A 17,248-nucleotide genomic window follows, 5' to 3' on the forward strand; every position below is an offset into this window, starting at 1 on the left:
CATTTTTGATCCTCCTCCAACAGTAAAAGCACTGTTGCACTGGCTTACAAAGAAGCAGTCCCAAAACACCTACCTGCACAGTTCTGCTCCGGTACCCAGTGGATTTTGAGCCCTTCCCTCTGACAGGCTCGAGCATATGCCAGGAATGACTCGCAGTAGCAGTTTTTATGAACCGGGCACTCACACATGTCAGTCACACAGGACCTGCAGAACAAAGCCCCAGAAGAGAGAATCAGGGAAAGCTTTGGTAGATACCTGCTCGAGGTTTGGAGCTGTTTACTTTCCAGTCACATGGAGTTCAATGCCGCAGCAACTTGTGCTAAAAGGCAGGGAAGTTAAACACGTCTCTGCTGTTACATCCCAAGGGCTCAGCTCTTTTTTAATGTGTCGCTCTGACGCAGAAAGTCGCAAGGGCATCAGGGAGACAACCATGCAGAAAAACATAGAGGATACAATAAATGTCAGGCAGAGAGTACCAAGACCACAGTGGGAGAAGGCAAACTCCATTTTTGCAACAATTGTGTTTCAACACAAGATAAAGACTTCTTTCTTATTCCCTGCAAAGTAGTAATTTAACAATTATACCAATAATAACAGAAGCATTGTTAAGTGGATGAGTTCTGCAGGTAATAAGCACATGCCCGTCCATACACAGGATGAGAAATGGTGCCTTCTACTAGGTTACCCCCAACCTCCCCTTGGCTTTGAAGGCCCCAACATAGCTAAATGCCTGTGTTCTCAGCAGCATCACTACTAAATGCCAGACTTGAAGAGACTCCAAAGGAGCAGGGGTGATGCAGCATAACTGAGCAGTTCTCATGCTAGGAAATCCCACAGGCACTTGTTAATATCACCCTCTTCTTCCATTGCATAAGATGGAATCATCACAAAACGTGGCAGGGAGCAAAGCTGCTAACATGGCTCAAAGTGAAACTGCTACTGTGTGTGTCACCACTATATTTCAAGTTATTTCATCCAGAGTGTGTGCCCATTTGGCACAGACCTAAACTGTAACTGTCAAGAGCCAGCAGACTTGCAGTCAGCAGTTTCTGCATATGCAGAATGCTTGGGTGCTTCAGCAAATACACCAATGCAAATTCAGAAATGCCAAGTAGCTACTGCTCTGAGTGGAATCATTAGAATGCAGGGACAAGGTGCCCTCTGAAAATCATGCTTTCAGTTCCTCTGCTTTGCAGAAGTAGCTCTGTGCATGCACCTTGGGTGTTCCTCTGCTCCATGCACATTCAGGGACTTTTCTACGTCTGTGAGAGGTGCAAATCCTCTAGAAAGACCAAGGTCTGAAGTAAAAATGAGCTCTCCGTGTTAACTGTTCTTGCTGTGGACCAAAATTTTAACTGCCTATAGAAAAAGAATGGATACAGGTTTAATTTTCCAGAAACTTTCCCTATAGCTGAGTAGGTAATAGCTTGGAAAAGGTGCAAGCACCTCAGAGTAATTAGGAGCCTTAATGGCCATACAATGCTTTAGTGTCACTGGGAAATCTTTATTCAAAACTACGAGAGAGAATCAGCGGTCCTTCAAACACATACAAGCTTGTTTCTGCATATCCAACAGTGCTGCTTAAAGAGGAGTATTTACCCTTCCCAAAGTCACCGGCTCTTTCAGTGACCATTCACATGGTTAAACCTGACAGTTGTACTTGACATTTCCATGAGCTTTCCTTCATGTTGCTCTCAGTGGACCCCCAACACAAAATTACCTAAAAATTCACTGTGTGACAAATACGCAATGTAAACGCTAACATAAAAAGGTTATCTGTCCTGCAATTACTGATACGTGCTTACTGTGAGCAAACAGAATTGCTTTGGAGCAAGTCTACAACATGCTTGTTTCTACAAACCAACGGTTTTCATTTGAAATAACTTTACTTTCTGGGGAAGATGCAATTTTATTTCACTTTAGTTCTGCGGTAGGTCCCTTTACATCTTTCCCAGTAACAGATGTTGCTGTATGGGTATTGCAGCTGATGGGTTGCAAGAAACAGATTAGCACAGCATCCCTGGCATTGTTTGATGTTGTTAGCTGATAAAAGGCCTTGTATAAGCACAAAGGGTCACCTTTTTATGTGACACACTAAACGAGTTTACACTGTTTCCTTTGGCCACAACATGTTTGTGATGTCTTGCTAGCATCCCTGCAGCTGGCACTGCTCCATATACCCCACAGCATTTAAGAGGTGTGTCTCATTTTACAGTGAAGTAGATGCTAGTTTGCTGGTGCAGCAAATTATTAGCACAGAGGGAGACTGTAATAATCTTAGAACCAGAGGATGGTTTGGGTTGAAAGGAACCCCAAAGCTCATCCAGTTCCAACCCCTGCCATGGGAAGGGACACCTTCCACTAGAGCAGGTTGCTCCAAGCCCCATCCAACCTGGCCTTGAACACTGCCAGGGATGGGGCAGCCACAGCTTCTTTGGGCACCCTGTGGCAGTCGCACCACCCTCACAGGGAAGAACTTCTGCCTAAGAGCTCATCTCAATCTCACCTCTGTCAGTTTAAAGCCATTCCCCCTTGCCCTGTCCCTACATAGCCTTGCCCACAGATACAAATTAAATTATTAAGATACAATTTCATCATCTTTTTGTCCATGTGCTAACCTCCTTTATCAATCACAATTTACTGCTCTCCATGCAGATTTAGTTATTATTAAACTCTGTGTTATTTAGGAATGTTTGCCAGTACCAGGTTGGCTATGTGCTCACCGACTTCCTGCCTTAGAAATTATAAAATCATAAACCTGAGGTACTGCCTCTGCTTTCTAGAGCATAAATATATTTCCACTATCCAGAGGGGGATGCCACCTTCTGCACTGAGTCAATGCAATACCAGCTATCCCAGATGCTTCCATCGTGGCAAGATACCACCATCAGCCACACAGTCTTCTTAACCATCAATACGTTGGTGGCAAGACTAGCACTCACCCTGATAAAGCCTGGGCATGGTCTGGGGGATGAAGGAGGTCAGGGCACTGTTTTGGTCTGCAGGAGCACAACCTCTTAGAGGTTGCATGGAGTTTTGCCCCTGTATATATGTGAGTGACACTACACCATTAACCCTTGGCATCCAGAGATGTTCAAGGCTGCTCCAATTCAGTGTTTCGCTCTGGATTCTCAGAGTTTTACTCCAGAGTGAAACATCTCCAGTTTGGCTGGAATTAACACAATATGCTGCAGTGTTCAGCATGTGTGTCCACTAAAGAAGGTAGCACGCCCCATGCAACACAATCCTCTGATTCATTACATACCTAATTACTTGGGTAGCTTTTATTTTCCTGAAGTTTTCAATTCTGTTGACAGCTGCTGGGCTCAAGCCCTAAGCGTGGCTAAGGAGCAATCATCAGATTGTGGCAGGTTTATTACTGAATTACAATTACTAATTATTTCTAAGAATATATTAATTACCATTAAACGAAAAATGAGGGTAAAGGAAACAATATCCACAGCTGCTAAGAAGTATCAATCAAAATAAACCTTTTTTTTCCTCCCTTAATGAAATTCCTTGGTGGCAAGTTTAACGCATTAGTATTAATTGTAGTTAGATGGATTGGCAGTTGAAGGAGCAGGGTCTGATAAATAGATTCGGTGACACTAACTGCATGTATGCAGAGGTTTAGCTGTACTCTAATCTGACTGACAAACAACAGGAAAATAAACTTCTAGTATAACTCTGGAATTAAGCCAATAATGAAGCTGTACTAACAAGGTACCACACTGCACACTAACAGAGACTTTGGGTCTTCCACGGTATTTTGACACTTTACCAAGACCAAAATATTTGCTTAAATGAAGCTTCAATATAAATCCATTACAGTCATACAGAAATAATCTCATAAGATTGCAGGGCAAGTTACTTATAAAAGAAGCCATTTTACCAGCTACGGAAATATACACAAGATACTTCTGGGCAGCTTAGCTCTGCTCTCAGTGAAATCATACAGAGAGGCAATGATGTTGTCATCCAAAACAAAATGACATTTCTTTTAAGGACATATTTACAGATTTACATTCATCTGTGATGGTGTGCTTTATCTGGAGACCCTGCTCCAAATAAGCACCAAAGCACAGCCAGCCTCTCAGTCCTCAACTGGTACCAAGTGCCTCACTGTGATGCCTTTTGATGCTGTGGATGCTGCCTGCAGGGTGTGTGTCAGAGATGCCGCTAATCAGGCACGCATAATCACCAACTGCTGCAAGGGGAAATCCATGAAAGTGAAGGCATCCGGCAGCTGTGGGACACACCCTTGGAGGAGACAAACACACACACACTCTGCTGCCACATCTTCAAAGAGAGCTGCATAAGCACACTCCTTCAGCAACAGCCCTTTTTCACATTAAACTATGGAAAGTCTCCAAGTCCCACAAAGGGCAAAGAACCGAGTCCTGTGCTACATGCATGATTAAAAGGAGGAAGAAGAAAAGACCAGAGCAACAAAGCCTACAGCTTTAGTCAGTGCCACGCAGGACTGAAATGGCAGATGTTTACTTGCTGAACACGATCAGCTCCTTTTCCTTTGCAGTACACACAAATACACAACCAGAACCTGGGGAGACCTTATAATAGTCTTCCAATACCTAAAAAGGGCCGACAAGAAATCCGGAGAGGGGCTTCAACAAGAGCATGTACAGACAGGACAAGGGGAATGGCTTTAAGCTGACAGAGAGGAGATTCAGATGAGACATTAGGAAAAAAATTCTTCACCATCAGGGTGGTGAGACTCTGGCATGGGGTGCCTAGAGAAGCTGTGGCTGCCCCATGCCTGGCAGTGTTCAAGGCCAGGCTGGATGGGGCTTGGAGCACCTGCTCTAGTGGAAGGTGTCCCTGCCTGTGGCAGGGGGTTGGAACTGGATGAGCTTTGGGGACCTTCCAACTCAAACCAGTCTGGGATTTTAGGAGGGACGATTTCTGTATGGATGGGTTTTTTTTTTTTCCACATTTTGCAACAGGAGTTTGATGCAGGGCATTTTTCAAACCTCCTGATGCCTTCAAGAAGTGGCTCTATGCAAATGGAAACATCTTCCTCTTTCTACCAGTAGGACTCAACAGACTTTACAAAAGCAATTAGAGATTGCATCACTACATTCGTTTTATGTATGTGAAGAGAGGCATCAGAAGGTAAAGGGGTTTGTACCTGGGATAAGCTGTACACTTCCAAAGCCTGAAGGGTTATCTACCTAGAGAGGAGAACTGATTTCCAGCCCCACCATCCCATGAGACAAGACTTCTTAGGATAACTCATTATTGCATATGCCAAATCAGAGGTTTTAGCACAAAGCTTGGTCTAAGTTAGCACTAGTTAGGAAAATTGCCATATGCCAGTTGTTATGTTGCTACAAGAAAGTTTGTTTGGTTTGGTTTTCCTGCAAAGTTTCAACGAGTTACCATTACTTATGGTCCCAGAGAGAGAAGTCGTTTCACAAGGTAAGGAGAAGCTGAGCCATATTCTGATGTATAATGGAAAGGCTCATGCTGTTGCTATCGCAAGCTCTCTCTTGTCTGTATGTGCATGTTTAATCTTACTGAAGTATTGAAGCAAGGTATGTAGAGCTGAAGACTATGGCTTTGAGGCTTGAGATCAGAGGCTTGAGATCATTCTCTCTTTTGCCAGAATTTACTAGTATTAATGCAAAAGTAGCAAATATTTCATGAGGAAGGTAGTTTTGGAAGCTGCTGAAAACACAGAAGCCCTTACATCTATTGAGTATTTGTTCAAAGCACTTGCCTGGGGAACAGACTGCTTCATGCAGCAAAGGCACTCATGTTCAGGGATCATTTCTTCCAAGACCAGGTAACTGTATCTGCACTCCCCCTATGCTTTTCCTACACATCATAACAATGGTAACATTGCCTTGGGGATCTGATAAAGTTATTCATCACAAAGTTAAACCATAAGTGCCTTAACTCTTTTTTCCTGGAAAGTGGGAGGGTACCCAGTAAAACTGGCAGGCAGCATACATGTGTTTTGTACTGGAGACTCCCCCATGGTACCAGAACTCCCACACTGATGAAGTGGCTCCAAAAAAAACCTAAAAACTGTGGGAGCAGAAAGGAAACTCACAGCTCATCTTCCATGAGCGCATGGCAAATCTACTGCAGGCATATGCTTTCCATGGGGAAATCTCATTTCTATAAAGATAGCATTGGCCATAACGCCTGAGAATATCGCAGTTGTTTTTGGCAGATTGCAGAGGAGGAGTTTGCAGTAGTAGGCATTTGAATCACGCGTTCAAATTCCATCCTGATTCCAAATTTTTGTGTGACTTTTGACTCAGCCATGGACACTATTGCCACACGGAGACAAGCAGAAAGAAATTATAAAATATGCAACTCCACCAAAGGGCAAGAGCTGTGTGTGATCTAAGATTTCTAGGGCATAGCAATCATGCTACACGTATATTGAAGAGTCCTAATTGAACTCTGAGTGCCATTGTTTCTGCTCCAGATATAGAATTCATACTCAGAGATAATTAAACAGAATCACACAAGATACCCACATTCTTGTGTGTGAAAGACTGCCAAGGCACTCTTTCAAAGCAGTTATTTAGAGGACTTCAGTCAACTCAGGAAAAGAATGCTGTAAATGCAAGTGGTAATTATTGTTGGTAATTTCTAACGTAGCAGAAACAAACAGCAATTCATTTTTCATTTCTCTGCATATCCATATCCTTTAAAAGCAGTCAAAACCCATACTTTCTTCACAAAGGGTAACCAAACATGGTATTTTCCAGGCACTGAATAAATGAATGCCCATGTAGACCCCTGAAAAAAAAAAAAGTACTGTGCTGCACAATATCACCCCAAGCCTATACTATGTACTACTAAAAGTATTCTCCAAAAGCCTTGGTTAAAGCCAAAAAGTATTTTTAACTTTTATAGAAAGAGCAATCTGTGCCAGAATTGTGTTTCATTGCCTTCACCAACATTACCCACAAGAATATGGTAAAAAGAACAATGAAATGTTCTGGAACATTTTCTAAAACTGCTTAAAGTGACTGTTCTCAGTACAGCACTACCCTGACACCTACTTACAATCTCGCTAAATTAGAAGTAGCAGTGGCAAAGGCACTTAAAAGGGAGTAATGAGGAAGAACCAAATAAAGAACAAAATAACATAGCAACCTCCCCTACCTCTTTCTTCATGATAATACATCTACTAATATGTCAAGTAGGCTTCTTGTCTCTTGTGCTTGGATACTTACAGGCATCTGTGGCTTTAAATGTTCTTTCTCATCCTCAGAATGGAAAGGCTGGCTAAAATCCCTCCGCAGGGAAATAGCTGAACCATGACTGAGGAAGACAATGAAGTCCCATGCTAGGCTCCAAGAAGCATCTGGTATGACTCAGAATATTTCCTAGAGCTGAAAGTTACAGCACAGCTGAGCAGTTGACTTGCCACCTTTAGAGAGAGTGGATTGCTCAAGAAACATTGGCAGGTGATGGAAATGCCACCCACAGCCCTGGAAGAGCTGACCCCTTGCACTGCCACTCAGTTTCAGAAAGTGGGAGAGAGCTTTCACCTCCTCCTCTTCTCTTTCAGTTGAGCTGGGCCACGAAGAATTTAACCTTTAAAGTCCTGGCATTTGAAATAAATATCTGTACACATGAGAACTTGAGTTGTTTTGAGTTCATGTGTAGATTTAGCTTGAAGTGAAACAGTTCAAAACAGAATGTGTAGAACAGAATTATTAGAATAAAGAGGACATACAGCACAAGTTTCTTAACCCATATCAAACAGGTACCCAACATCACACTGAAATGTACCTATCGAAAAATACTCTTTTACTTGCTGCTTGAGCAGCATACATACATACAGTTTGTTCCACCCTCTTTGGTGAGGTTATTGCAAAAAGGATTTGTCTGCCTGTATGTTGTATGATCTGTGGTTTGTGTACCTGGCTGGAAAAGACAAGGACTACAGTAACTCAGCTTGAGAACAGACATAGTTTCCAAACTCATTATAAAGAGGTCATTTATAATAAGAAGTTTGGACCAACAGAAAGATACAGAGACAAATTTAGGAGTACCACCTAGACCCTGACACTGAAGGTTCAAAAGATGGAACCTGCTTTCTGAAGACATTTATTTCTTCAGTTAACTAATATCCACAGTCACCCATCTATCACACATTTGATGCAACTACCCATCAAATAATTGGTAAAGATTACAGCAGCAGTATGTCTAATGCTACCTGATATGGCTTATCATGCAAAGCCTTCTGGTGAAAAAAACTCTAGGTGCTCTATGGGTTTAATGCTCAGAAAGAAAGTTACTTCCTAAGGGGTTTTTTACATTTCTATTCACTTCATGCACACACTTAGCTTAGCATTTACACTGCTCATTTGAATTTGCCCTATGACAGAGACACTCCATCGTAATGGAATTTTCAGTGTCCTCTGGCACAGCTACAATGGAAAACCCATCACTGTTTTGAGCCTTTGCATTATGTAATTGACATAATAAATAAAATTTTATCTTTTTCTCCATGTCTAGACTTGTTTTTTAAAGAAGAGTCCACTCAGACTCAGTTCTTCAGGCACAAGTGGAGAGTGAACTGTCATTTCTTATCTAAAGAGAAGAAAACCCAGTCATTCCAATTCCATTTCAAAAAGACAGACATGTTTTAATATCTAGCTTTACACCAACCAAGTGGCACTTTCAATCAACAGCTGAGCTTTGCTATTATGTTTCATATGGTGCAAACGAACACGGCATAGACGAAATGAATCTGAGTTCACCAACTTTCACTTTAGTAGACAGAGAGCCCACAAGCGTATTCTGTGTGACTGTCCTCATTTGAGGAAAAGCCATAGGGTTTCCAGGAGCACTATGAATGTCCTAGATAGAACCTACAGAACCATAAACCATGTAGACATACCAACAACATATTGCCATAGCCATGAGACAGGCATATAAAATAATGCAAGTTTTCAATCTTCTAAAAAAAAAGAATTCAAAACAGATCACCTCCTTCTGTCTAATGACAAAACATACCGTGGCCCTGCTATGCTATCTGTCATAAAAATATGTTATGTTTTATAACAAGAACAATGAGAACATGAAGCAGGAAATATTTCTGAAGTGCAAACATAAACTGAAGTTATCTTTTGCTTTTGTTGATGATTCACTGCATATATTTCAAAGGAGGCCTTGTGATATAATAATAAACAGGCTGGCTAGTTTAGAAACTCACATTCTCATCCTCTGCAGAGCCCACTCCGTGGCTTAACCCATATAAAATTAACTTCAGTCAAGCGTATTTTTCCTCTAGGTGGCTGCAGAGCATTTAAAAAGTCACTGGCACCAGATGGAATATGAAAGAAAGAGAGCAAGGGAAAGGGCACACAGGAGACGGCCACTTAGAAAACAGCTTTCCTCCTTATCTTGCTCCTTTTACAAAACAAAGGCTAAAAATCTTGTTTTGGCAAAATCAGGCTCAATAAGCATGCCACTTCCCAGCCTGTAGCATACAGTGCATTTCGTCTCAGAGGTCTCCCTGTTTGGTCTTCATCAAAGATAACTGCTAAAAATGGGACTTGTGAGAAGTGGCATAAGAGCCAGCTTAAACTGAATCTTTCTAATTAACCACTGTGTTCCTGGCTTTATGGCTTCTGTGCGGTCCTGGCCCAGACCCATACAAAGACATGGGCACATAAAGCATGATTTAGGCAGGATTCAAACACGCAAATGCAAAACTGCAGTCCCATCTCGGTTGCCCTGCCCATGGTGAGGTTGATCTTGCTGGATATTTAGTTTGATAGATATTTATTATTTGCTGGATATCCATGCTAGATATTTAGTTCCCATTTTTATGTTTCCCCAGGCACCTCTGCTTTTGCTCTGCATGTTCTCAAGACCATGTGGGCACTCTCAGGCATTAACTTGACTTCACTCTGACAGAGAGGTCCTCCTACCCACCAAGAACAGTTGTCTTAAAACAGCAGCAGTGCAGCCATAGTCCCATACAATATTCAATAAAGAGGGTGAACATAACAGTTTGATGGTGATACAGGACTCAGTCAGGAGGCAGAGACCTGGTTTCTGGTCTCTGGTCAGTTTGACTTAGCCTGCTACTTCGTATGCAGAAAGCTCTGGATAAGACATGTTCTGCATGCTACCACAGTTCTTTAACCTTCCTGACTGCAAGATCTCATTTGCAAACCACTGTACAGAGCCTGAAAACACAGTGGATAAAAACACTGGCTCCAGTGAAATGGATGGGGATTTTCCTACTGACAGCAGAGGAGCCAAGACTCAGAACTGTCATCAGCCTTTTTTTTTTGCAGTTCTGTACTTCAAGGCTTTGAAGGATTCAGACTCCTTGAGCACACAACAAAACATTCAGTTCAAGCTTCCTTGATTAAAATGCTACGCATTAAAATTTCCTGTGCTAGACATAGTGACTCCACGACATATAAGCCTGGCCTAGGAGCCACAGGAACCCACATGGATGTTACAAAGTCAGAATGACCTCTTTCTCCGTGAGGTGGGATGAGATGACATGACCAGATGGAGCTAAGCTTTGTTCTCCTTCATGACAAACTTAACTTTCAGTGTGTTGCTTGGGCACAGCCACTTACTAGATACAAAGGCTGACGTGAACCAGCAGTCTTTAAAGAGAAATGCTAGCCATGAGCAGGAGCAAACCCTTCCTATAACAGAACAATCATGACCACAGGTTATTTCCCTGATTAGCTGTGTGTGATGCCGAATGGCAAAGATGCTAAGATAAATTATGGGCTTAGTCTTGTATACAAAGCCCTAAACATCTGAACTTGACTTTGCCTCTTTTTGTTGGCTAAGCAGAGACTCTATAGAGCAGATCAATGCCTGATGTTAGCCACCTTAAACACGCTGCCTGATGGAGCCACAAAGCAATTAATTCTCTCTCCATCACTTTTCACTCCATAAAATCTTCCCTTGTCTCCCCACAGAAGCAGCAGAGAGATCTCAGGGCTGTACCAGTTTGTTATGCAGCTTGCTGTCAAACTTGGCAGTGGTTGCAAGCTACTCAAAACCTTTCTCACCAGCAAAGCTTGTGGGTAGGAATTGTCAGCACTGAGTGTGCCTTTGGGAAGAGGGAGGGAGCATGGCAGCAAGGCAGCCCATACAGCACAGCTCCTGAAGCAGCCCAGCTGACAAGAGAGCAAATCCCAGAAGGCAATATGGAAGGAAAAGCTGTTGCTGGAGGTTGCACAGGACTCATAGTTCATGTTCTCCATGGGTCCTCGGGAGGCACAGTGTTTGGAGTCCCAATCTCTGAGAGGCCACTGATTTCTTCCCTTTAAGGTGAGCATGTGGCAACCGCTCAGTAGTTTTTCTGCTCCCATGGATCTTTCCACAGGTGGGGAGCCCGAGGGCCAGTATGAAAGCATGAGCGGATTAGCTCTGTCAAAACAAAGATCCTGGGTTTTGTGCCAGTAAGGAAAAAAAAAAGAGGGAGCAGGGAAAGCATAAAAGAGAGCATATGATATATTGAAGGAAAACTGTTTTTTAATAGAATCTTTTCAAAGTTTTCCATTAAACTCTGGTCGCTTGCAGTGCAAGTTTTGGAATGCAACTCCCTCATCCCCTTAGGATGGTCTGCATTTTATTACGCTAGTAAGGCAGCTCGGCTTACCCCTAGCAGAGCTACTGCATGAAATGTTTCAATCTCAAGCCAAAGAGACAGGAGTAAAAGCCCCTCCTGATTGATTTTCAGCTGCTAATCAGAGGCCAGTGATTTAATGCGGCTTTTATCATGTGCAAATTAAACTTTTGTTACCAAGCAGTAGTAAATCACGAATGCTCACATCACCATGAATCAGACAACAGGCGTCCAAATGCTACCCATACAACGACAAGATTTCAGATGAGTTACCTAATCAGAATGAGCAAAGGAATGTATCAAAGGTAGATTGCATCAGGCACTTTTATCCACTAACACCACAGCCCCACCATAGAAGGCCACCAAATTTGTCAGGCATGATTTGCTCTTAGTGAAGCCAGGTTGACTGCCACCAATCCTTTCCCAGTCCTACAGAAAGTGATGCGATTTCACCCTGCTCTCTGAAGTTTCCTGTCTAAATGTAGTCAGCTTTAAGCTTCTGCCTTCTCACAGTCTCTTTAGAGATAAGTGGCCAGGACTCATTCTTCTGAGTTGCAAGATAGTGGGTCTTGAACATGCTGTCAAGAGACCTATTTTTCAAAATACTTCAGAAGAAACACTCAAGTATGTTTTATCAAATCCTCCTTCCATGAGAATCTTGTAAATAACATCTATGCTAACCAGAAGCAGTACCATTCTGCTGTATTTTCCTCTTTCTCTGTGTGCGTGCATGTGTACAGATTCACCCATTTTCTGCTCCTAGGTCAGTAATGCAATATGCATTGCACTTCAGGTTAGACATAAGTCTTGTTTCCTCAGCTGCCCTTGTATTTATTGCATTGGGTATCTGGACATTTGCTGGAACTACAGCAAAACAAGAGGAACTTAAATTTTAACATTAGTTCTCTTGCCTTATGGGTTGATGAAATCATGTAACACCTCCATGGAGATCTGTGCATGTTCAGCACACTCAATGGATGTCAGCTGCAGTCAGACCTTACCTCTCTCCACTTGCAAGGAAAGAATAGCTGCATACATGCAGAAATTTCATCTTATCTTGAAATCTTCTCAGAGAGATTATATTATTGTGAATGGCAGCCCAGAAGTTCTTAGAGACCCCTTTATGTAACAGTAGCAGCAGCCATGGAAAGAAAAAATCAAGAGGCAATGAAGCTCTTGATCCCATCTGGGCAAAGAGTACAAAGGGAATCATCACGCCTGCATGAAGTGAGTGATGGTGATGGAGTATTAACAGAAGAGGCAGAGTCCCCAGAGTCGAACACTGTGGGAATGAGTAAAAGCCACAGAAGGAAATAGAGGCTAAAGAGAAAGGCCCACAGTAAATATCTGCAGATGCTCTTGTTTGCAATGGGGGCTGAACCAACAGGGACGTAGTCACACACACACGTAGCACCTCACCAGTGAAGGAATATTCTTTCCAAGATCAAAAGTCAAGCAGCAATAAAATCCGTGTCAAGAAACATAGGCAGAGGAGGTTGTGCATGCTCACTTGTGAACATCTGCACTAAGAAGCCACTTAAGTAACCATGCAACAGCATGGAATAAACATCTGCAGTGTGTAGACCACCAGCTGTGCAGTAATAATACTTTGAATATCCAGAGTGCCTTTCATCTGAATACTGCAAAGCATTTTCCAAACAAATTAAGCTTCACGACACCACTGTGAGCTTCTTATTTAATGATAGGATTATTTCATCCTGCACCAAAATGCCATTGCTGCCAGAATGAAAAGTAACACCTGTTTATCATCTCACAGAAACGCTGTGCGATTTTCATGACGGGAAGTGACAAAAAGGCTGTAGTTAAGTTAAAGTGCAGGAAGACTTGAGGTGGTCAGAATTAAATGGTTAGAAATGAAACTCAGTAAACCAGAATATTACATACCCCCCCTTTTTACGTGAACCGTCACATTAATTTTTATGCCCACACGCTGTTACTGTTTGGTCTTTATTTCACATTGGGAAGAGAGAACTTCCTTGGGTACACAGTTGTAGGGGTGTCTACAGATGTGCTCAGACGTACAGAAAAATACCTTGGTTGTGTACGCTCAATATAAAATGTATTGCTGTCCATTGCAAATAGCTTGCCTTTGTACTCCCTCAGATCTGTTTTTATAAGGCATCCTGATGATTATACTACAGCACTGCCTTCCAAGGCAGCATGCCATCTAGTAAGTCCTAAAACAAACTTCTTGCTGCGTGTGCTTTCAACCCCACGGGGTACTCCATGTAAGCGGCATTCTGACCTTACTCTACTGAGTGAGATCCAACTTTATGTTTCTCAAGCGCAAGGAGAAAGGCTGGAGAACATGACACTTGAAGATAGGAAATATTACAGACACCTCATTATGGTTTCCTCTCTCTGCTTCTTAATACACCCACTTTTCAATCCCATTGAAATGTTAGTGGAGGAAGAAATTTGATGGGGAAGCTGTAGCAGCGAAGCAGACCTGTTCTTTATCAAATGAAAAACTTAGTACTGGCAGAGCAATGTCTAATACTGTACAGGACAGACTGTCATGAACTCTTCAAAGCTAGACAAACATAAGTCTTTAAAACTTAAAACTTTTTGAGGGCAGCAATGAGGTTCTGATCTGTGCGTGACACCAGCACCCTTGGATATTAACCCTATGAATAAAGCTTTTTGGTGTTATAGATAAATAAAAACAGTAGGTAGAACTTGGAAATGACTAATTGTAATTCTAAGAAAATGCTAAAGGGCGAATTAATTAATTAATTAAGCAAATAGCTCTCGCTTTGGCTAAGGAGTATACTTTAAGCATTTCTACATTTGCCATCTCTGAGCTGGTCCCAGTTGGGCATGTGGTGGTTAACCTCAGGCCAACTTCTCCTTTTCTCCTGAAAAGCTGGTTACAGGAGGACACAGCCTGGCTTGAGAAGAGAAGGCTCTTTCATGGTTAAGATTTTCCAGAAACTCTTGGTGCTGGTATAACTCCATCCCTGTTGAAGCCCTGTTGAAATTGTGTTTGTCTATAGTGCCAGGTATGGTTGGCCAGCACCAGCTGCTTTTGACGTCTCACCCTACACGACCAGCTCTGAAAAAGTTCTCTCATACTCACATACTGACTTTCTTCCAGAAAGGACTGTTTCTTTTCTCCATGGATGCAACTGAACACATGTGCCAAGTTGCTCACTATCCCGCCAGGACTGACTACTTCATTTCAAATAAACCATAAAATGGCATGAATTACTTGGGGAGAATAAAATGTTCCCTTTCAGTATGTACGTTCATTAGTTTCTCTCTTCCATGCTGGTTTTGTCCGTTTGTTTCATACAGGATTTTTCTTAGCCATGATTCAAAATAGGGAATAGGAGGATTAAGTCTTAAGAAAACATAGTCTCATTTTCAGTTCTATCACATGTAGCAGAAGCAGTTCATCTATTTTTTGATATATGATCTTGAGCTGCCTACTCAGTCTGACCCATTTAGAATAACAGTACTGAAGCGCAAGGGACTTTGAAAGGTTTCTGTCCGTAGAATTATCAGCATTACCAACCTCTATTTCCATTTCGGTTTTCTGAGATCATAACATTTGAACTGTATTTTGTGTTTCAGTTCAGAGAAACCTCAGAGCTTGGAGGGTAACAAAGCTGAGACCAAAGCCACACACCAGCTACAACTTGCCAGCTGAAAAGATAGCTTTGCATTGTTTCCACAAGAAAAGGAGAAGAACCAAAATCTCCAATTCCAGATCTGACATCTGTTCCAATTTAGTAACAAGCTAAACGCATTCTCCATCCCTCATACACATATCTGCACATACACACAATGGAACACTCAATTTTAAGGACATTTGCCTCTGGATCTGGATCTATGTTGGGCCACTTCTAGTTTCCTGACACAACCATAAATCAGTTCAGTTTCACTAGAAACAGCAGAGATTCACAGAGAGCCCTAGGCAAGGATCTTTACCCAACTTTCCTAGCCCTGAATCTGGCTCTGCAGTAATACATTATATTTGTTTTCAACAGTGGAATAATATCACATACCATCATAGTCTCACCAGTGACAATTTATGAGATTGTTCCTCCTAACTGTCCTACATCTGACAGATACAGAGCTTGTATCCATCTTCAGAAGTCACATGAAAACCAAATCTTTTCCCAACTCTGCTTTGAAACCCTGCCATTTTAGAAATATGGCAGCAAGAGGAACAAGAAGCTGTGAAGGACAGCAGTGTTGAACCTCTGCTTTGGGGACACTATAAGCCTGCTCGGACTTGGTCCCTTGCTGCCTGGCTGAGCAGCTCGGCCCAGCAACACTAAGAGCTGGGTTGAAACATCTTCCAGCTAGGCAGCTGGTCAGTTGATTAGGGAGGCTCAGCAGGGAACCATGGTGGTCTCATAGTCAACCTACCACTTGGAGTTTTTCATGCCAATCAGAAGTTGCAGTGATAGCAAGCAGCCTCAATGCCTGAGAACAGCAGGTAAGTCTCAAAAGCATCTAATTTTCCCATGATCTGTTTTCATTCTCCATTTCACACCCAAGCCCATGGGCAATTCAGAGCCCCAAAATGCGTAGCACGAGTCAATGCACTGCAAAAAATATTTACAGCCTTAAAGCACAACTACATTCATGTGCTATTACAGTAAATATTTTTTAAGTTAAAGTAGCTTGAAACGCAATTTTTCTCAGCTAAGCTTGTGCAGCTTGTGTCCTTTTTAACTTGAAAAATATCCTGAAGTTTGTATTTACAATGCCAGGGTAAGAACCCTGGTATTAAAATCTCCTATTTAACAAGAAATTCCACGGAGAATTGACAATGATCCTGCTGTACAGGTGGGGAAAGACTCCCAGCATCTTTACACAGCTTCTGCTGAGGATGCTGCTTTGTTTCTAATCATTTATTTAAGTATCTAGTAACAAAGGGAAGTCACCATTTCATTTACTACACCTTGCACAGTGCTCACAGCTTTCAGCCCCAGGCTCGATTCAAACCAGAGGCAGTTAAAATTATTTGCATTGATGGTCAGATCTCACATCTGTGGGGATGGAAGAGAGAAATGACACCAAGTCTTACATTTGTCCTTTTGCAAGTTCAAGGCAATGGGCAGATCCAGCCAAGAAACCTCTACCTTCCCCTTAGGGACCCAGTTATGGGGAGGCAAGGGAATGGCAACAATTTGGGAAGCGATTTGTCCCACAAAACATGTGAGTCATCAGGGAAGAATGGCAGAGCTGACTCTGACTCCATCCTGCTGCTTCACAAGTCGCTTCATTGCTATCAAGCCATGCCTCAGACCATTTCTGTGTGGTAGGCAGAGCTTCTCTCATTCTTTAGTTTTACTTCCAGTGAGTTCCTCAGGGTGAACAGAACGTACAGATCACACCCTGAGACCACAGAATGATGTATAAACTGTATTTCTCAGATAACCATGCTTCCTAAAGCTTCCTCTGATGCTGCCTGGAGCACCACAGATGCTTGCTATCTGGCCTTTCCAAATCCCAGCCCTCCTCAAAGGGCAAGCATAGCACACAGTCTGCTTCATGTGACTTCCAAAAGCAGCGTGGAATATGTGCGGAGATGGAAGATGCCCCTGCCTCATCGCTGTTATCACATTACTTGTATAGTATTTATCAAATGTCCTGGCTGTGTCATTTTAG

At 42.4% G+C, this 17,248-nt stretch overlaps 1 protein-coding gene across 5 annotated transcripts in view; it reads right to left on the minus strand.

Annotated features, from left to right (window-relative positions):
- Positions 1-17,248, minus strand: part of BMPER (BMP binding endothelial regulator) — a 146,778-nt gene that overhangs the window by 8,181 nt on the left and 121,349 nt on the right. For 4 of the 5 annotated variants that reach the window (XM_061464741.1, XM_061464740.1, XM_061464744.1 and 1 more), the window contains one exon: positions 74-204. In XM_061464741.1, coding sequence (XP_061320725.1) covers positions 74-204 — 131 coding nt within the window. Of the gene's footprint in view, positions 1-73; positions 205-8,155; positions 10,668-17,248 lie in introns of those variants that run through there. The other variant, XM_061464743.1, reaches the window with a different exon arrangement.

This window comes from Pezoporus flaviventris, unplaced genomic scaffold, assembly GCF_033815535.1.
Source record: "Pezoporus flaviventris isolate CSIRO_AGI_PZ_B2104156 unplaced genomic scaffold, CSIRO_AGI_Pfla_v1 ptg000037l, whole genome shotgun sequence".
NCBI classification, from domain to species: Eukaryota; Metazoa; Chordata; class Aves; order Psittaciformes; family Psittacidae; genus Pezoporus; species Pezoporus flaviventris.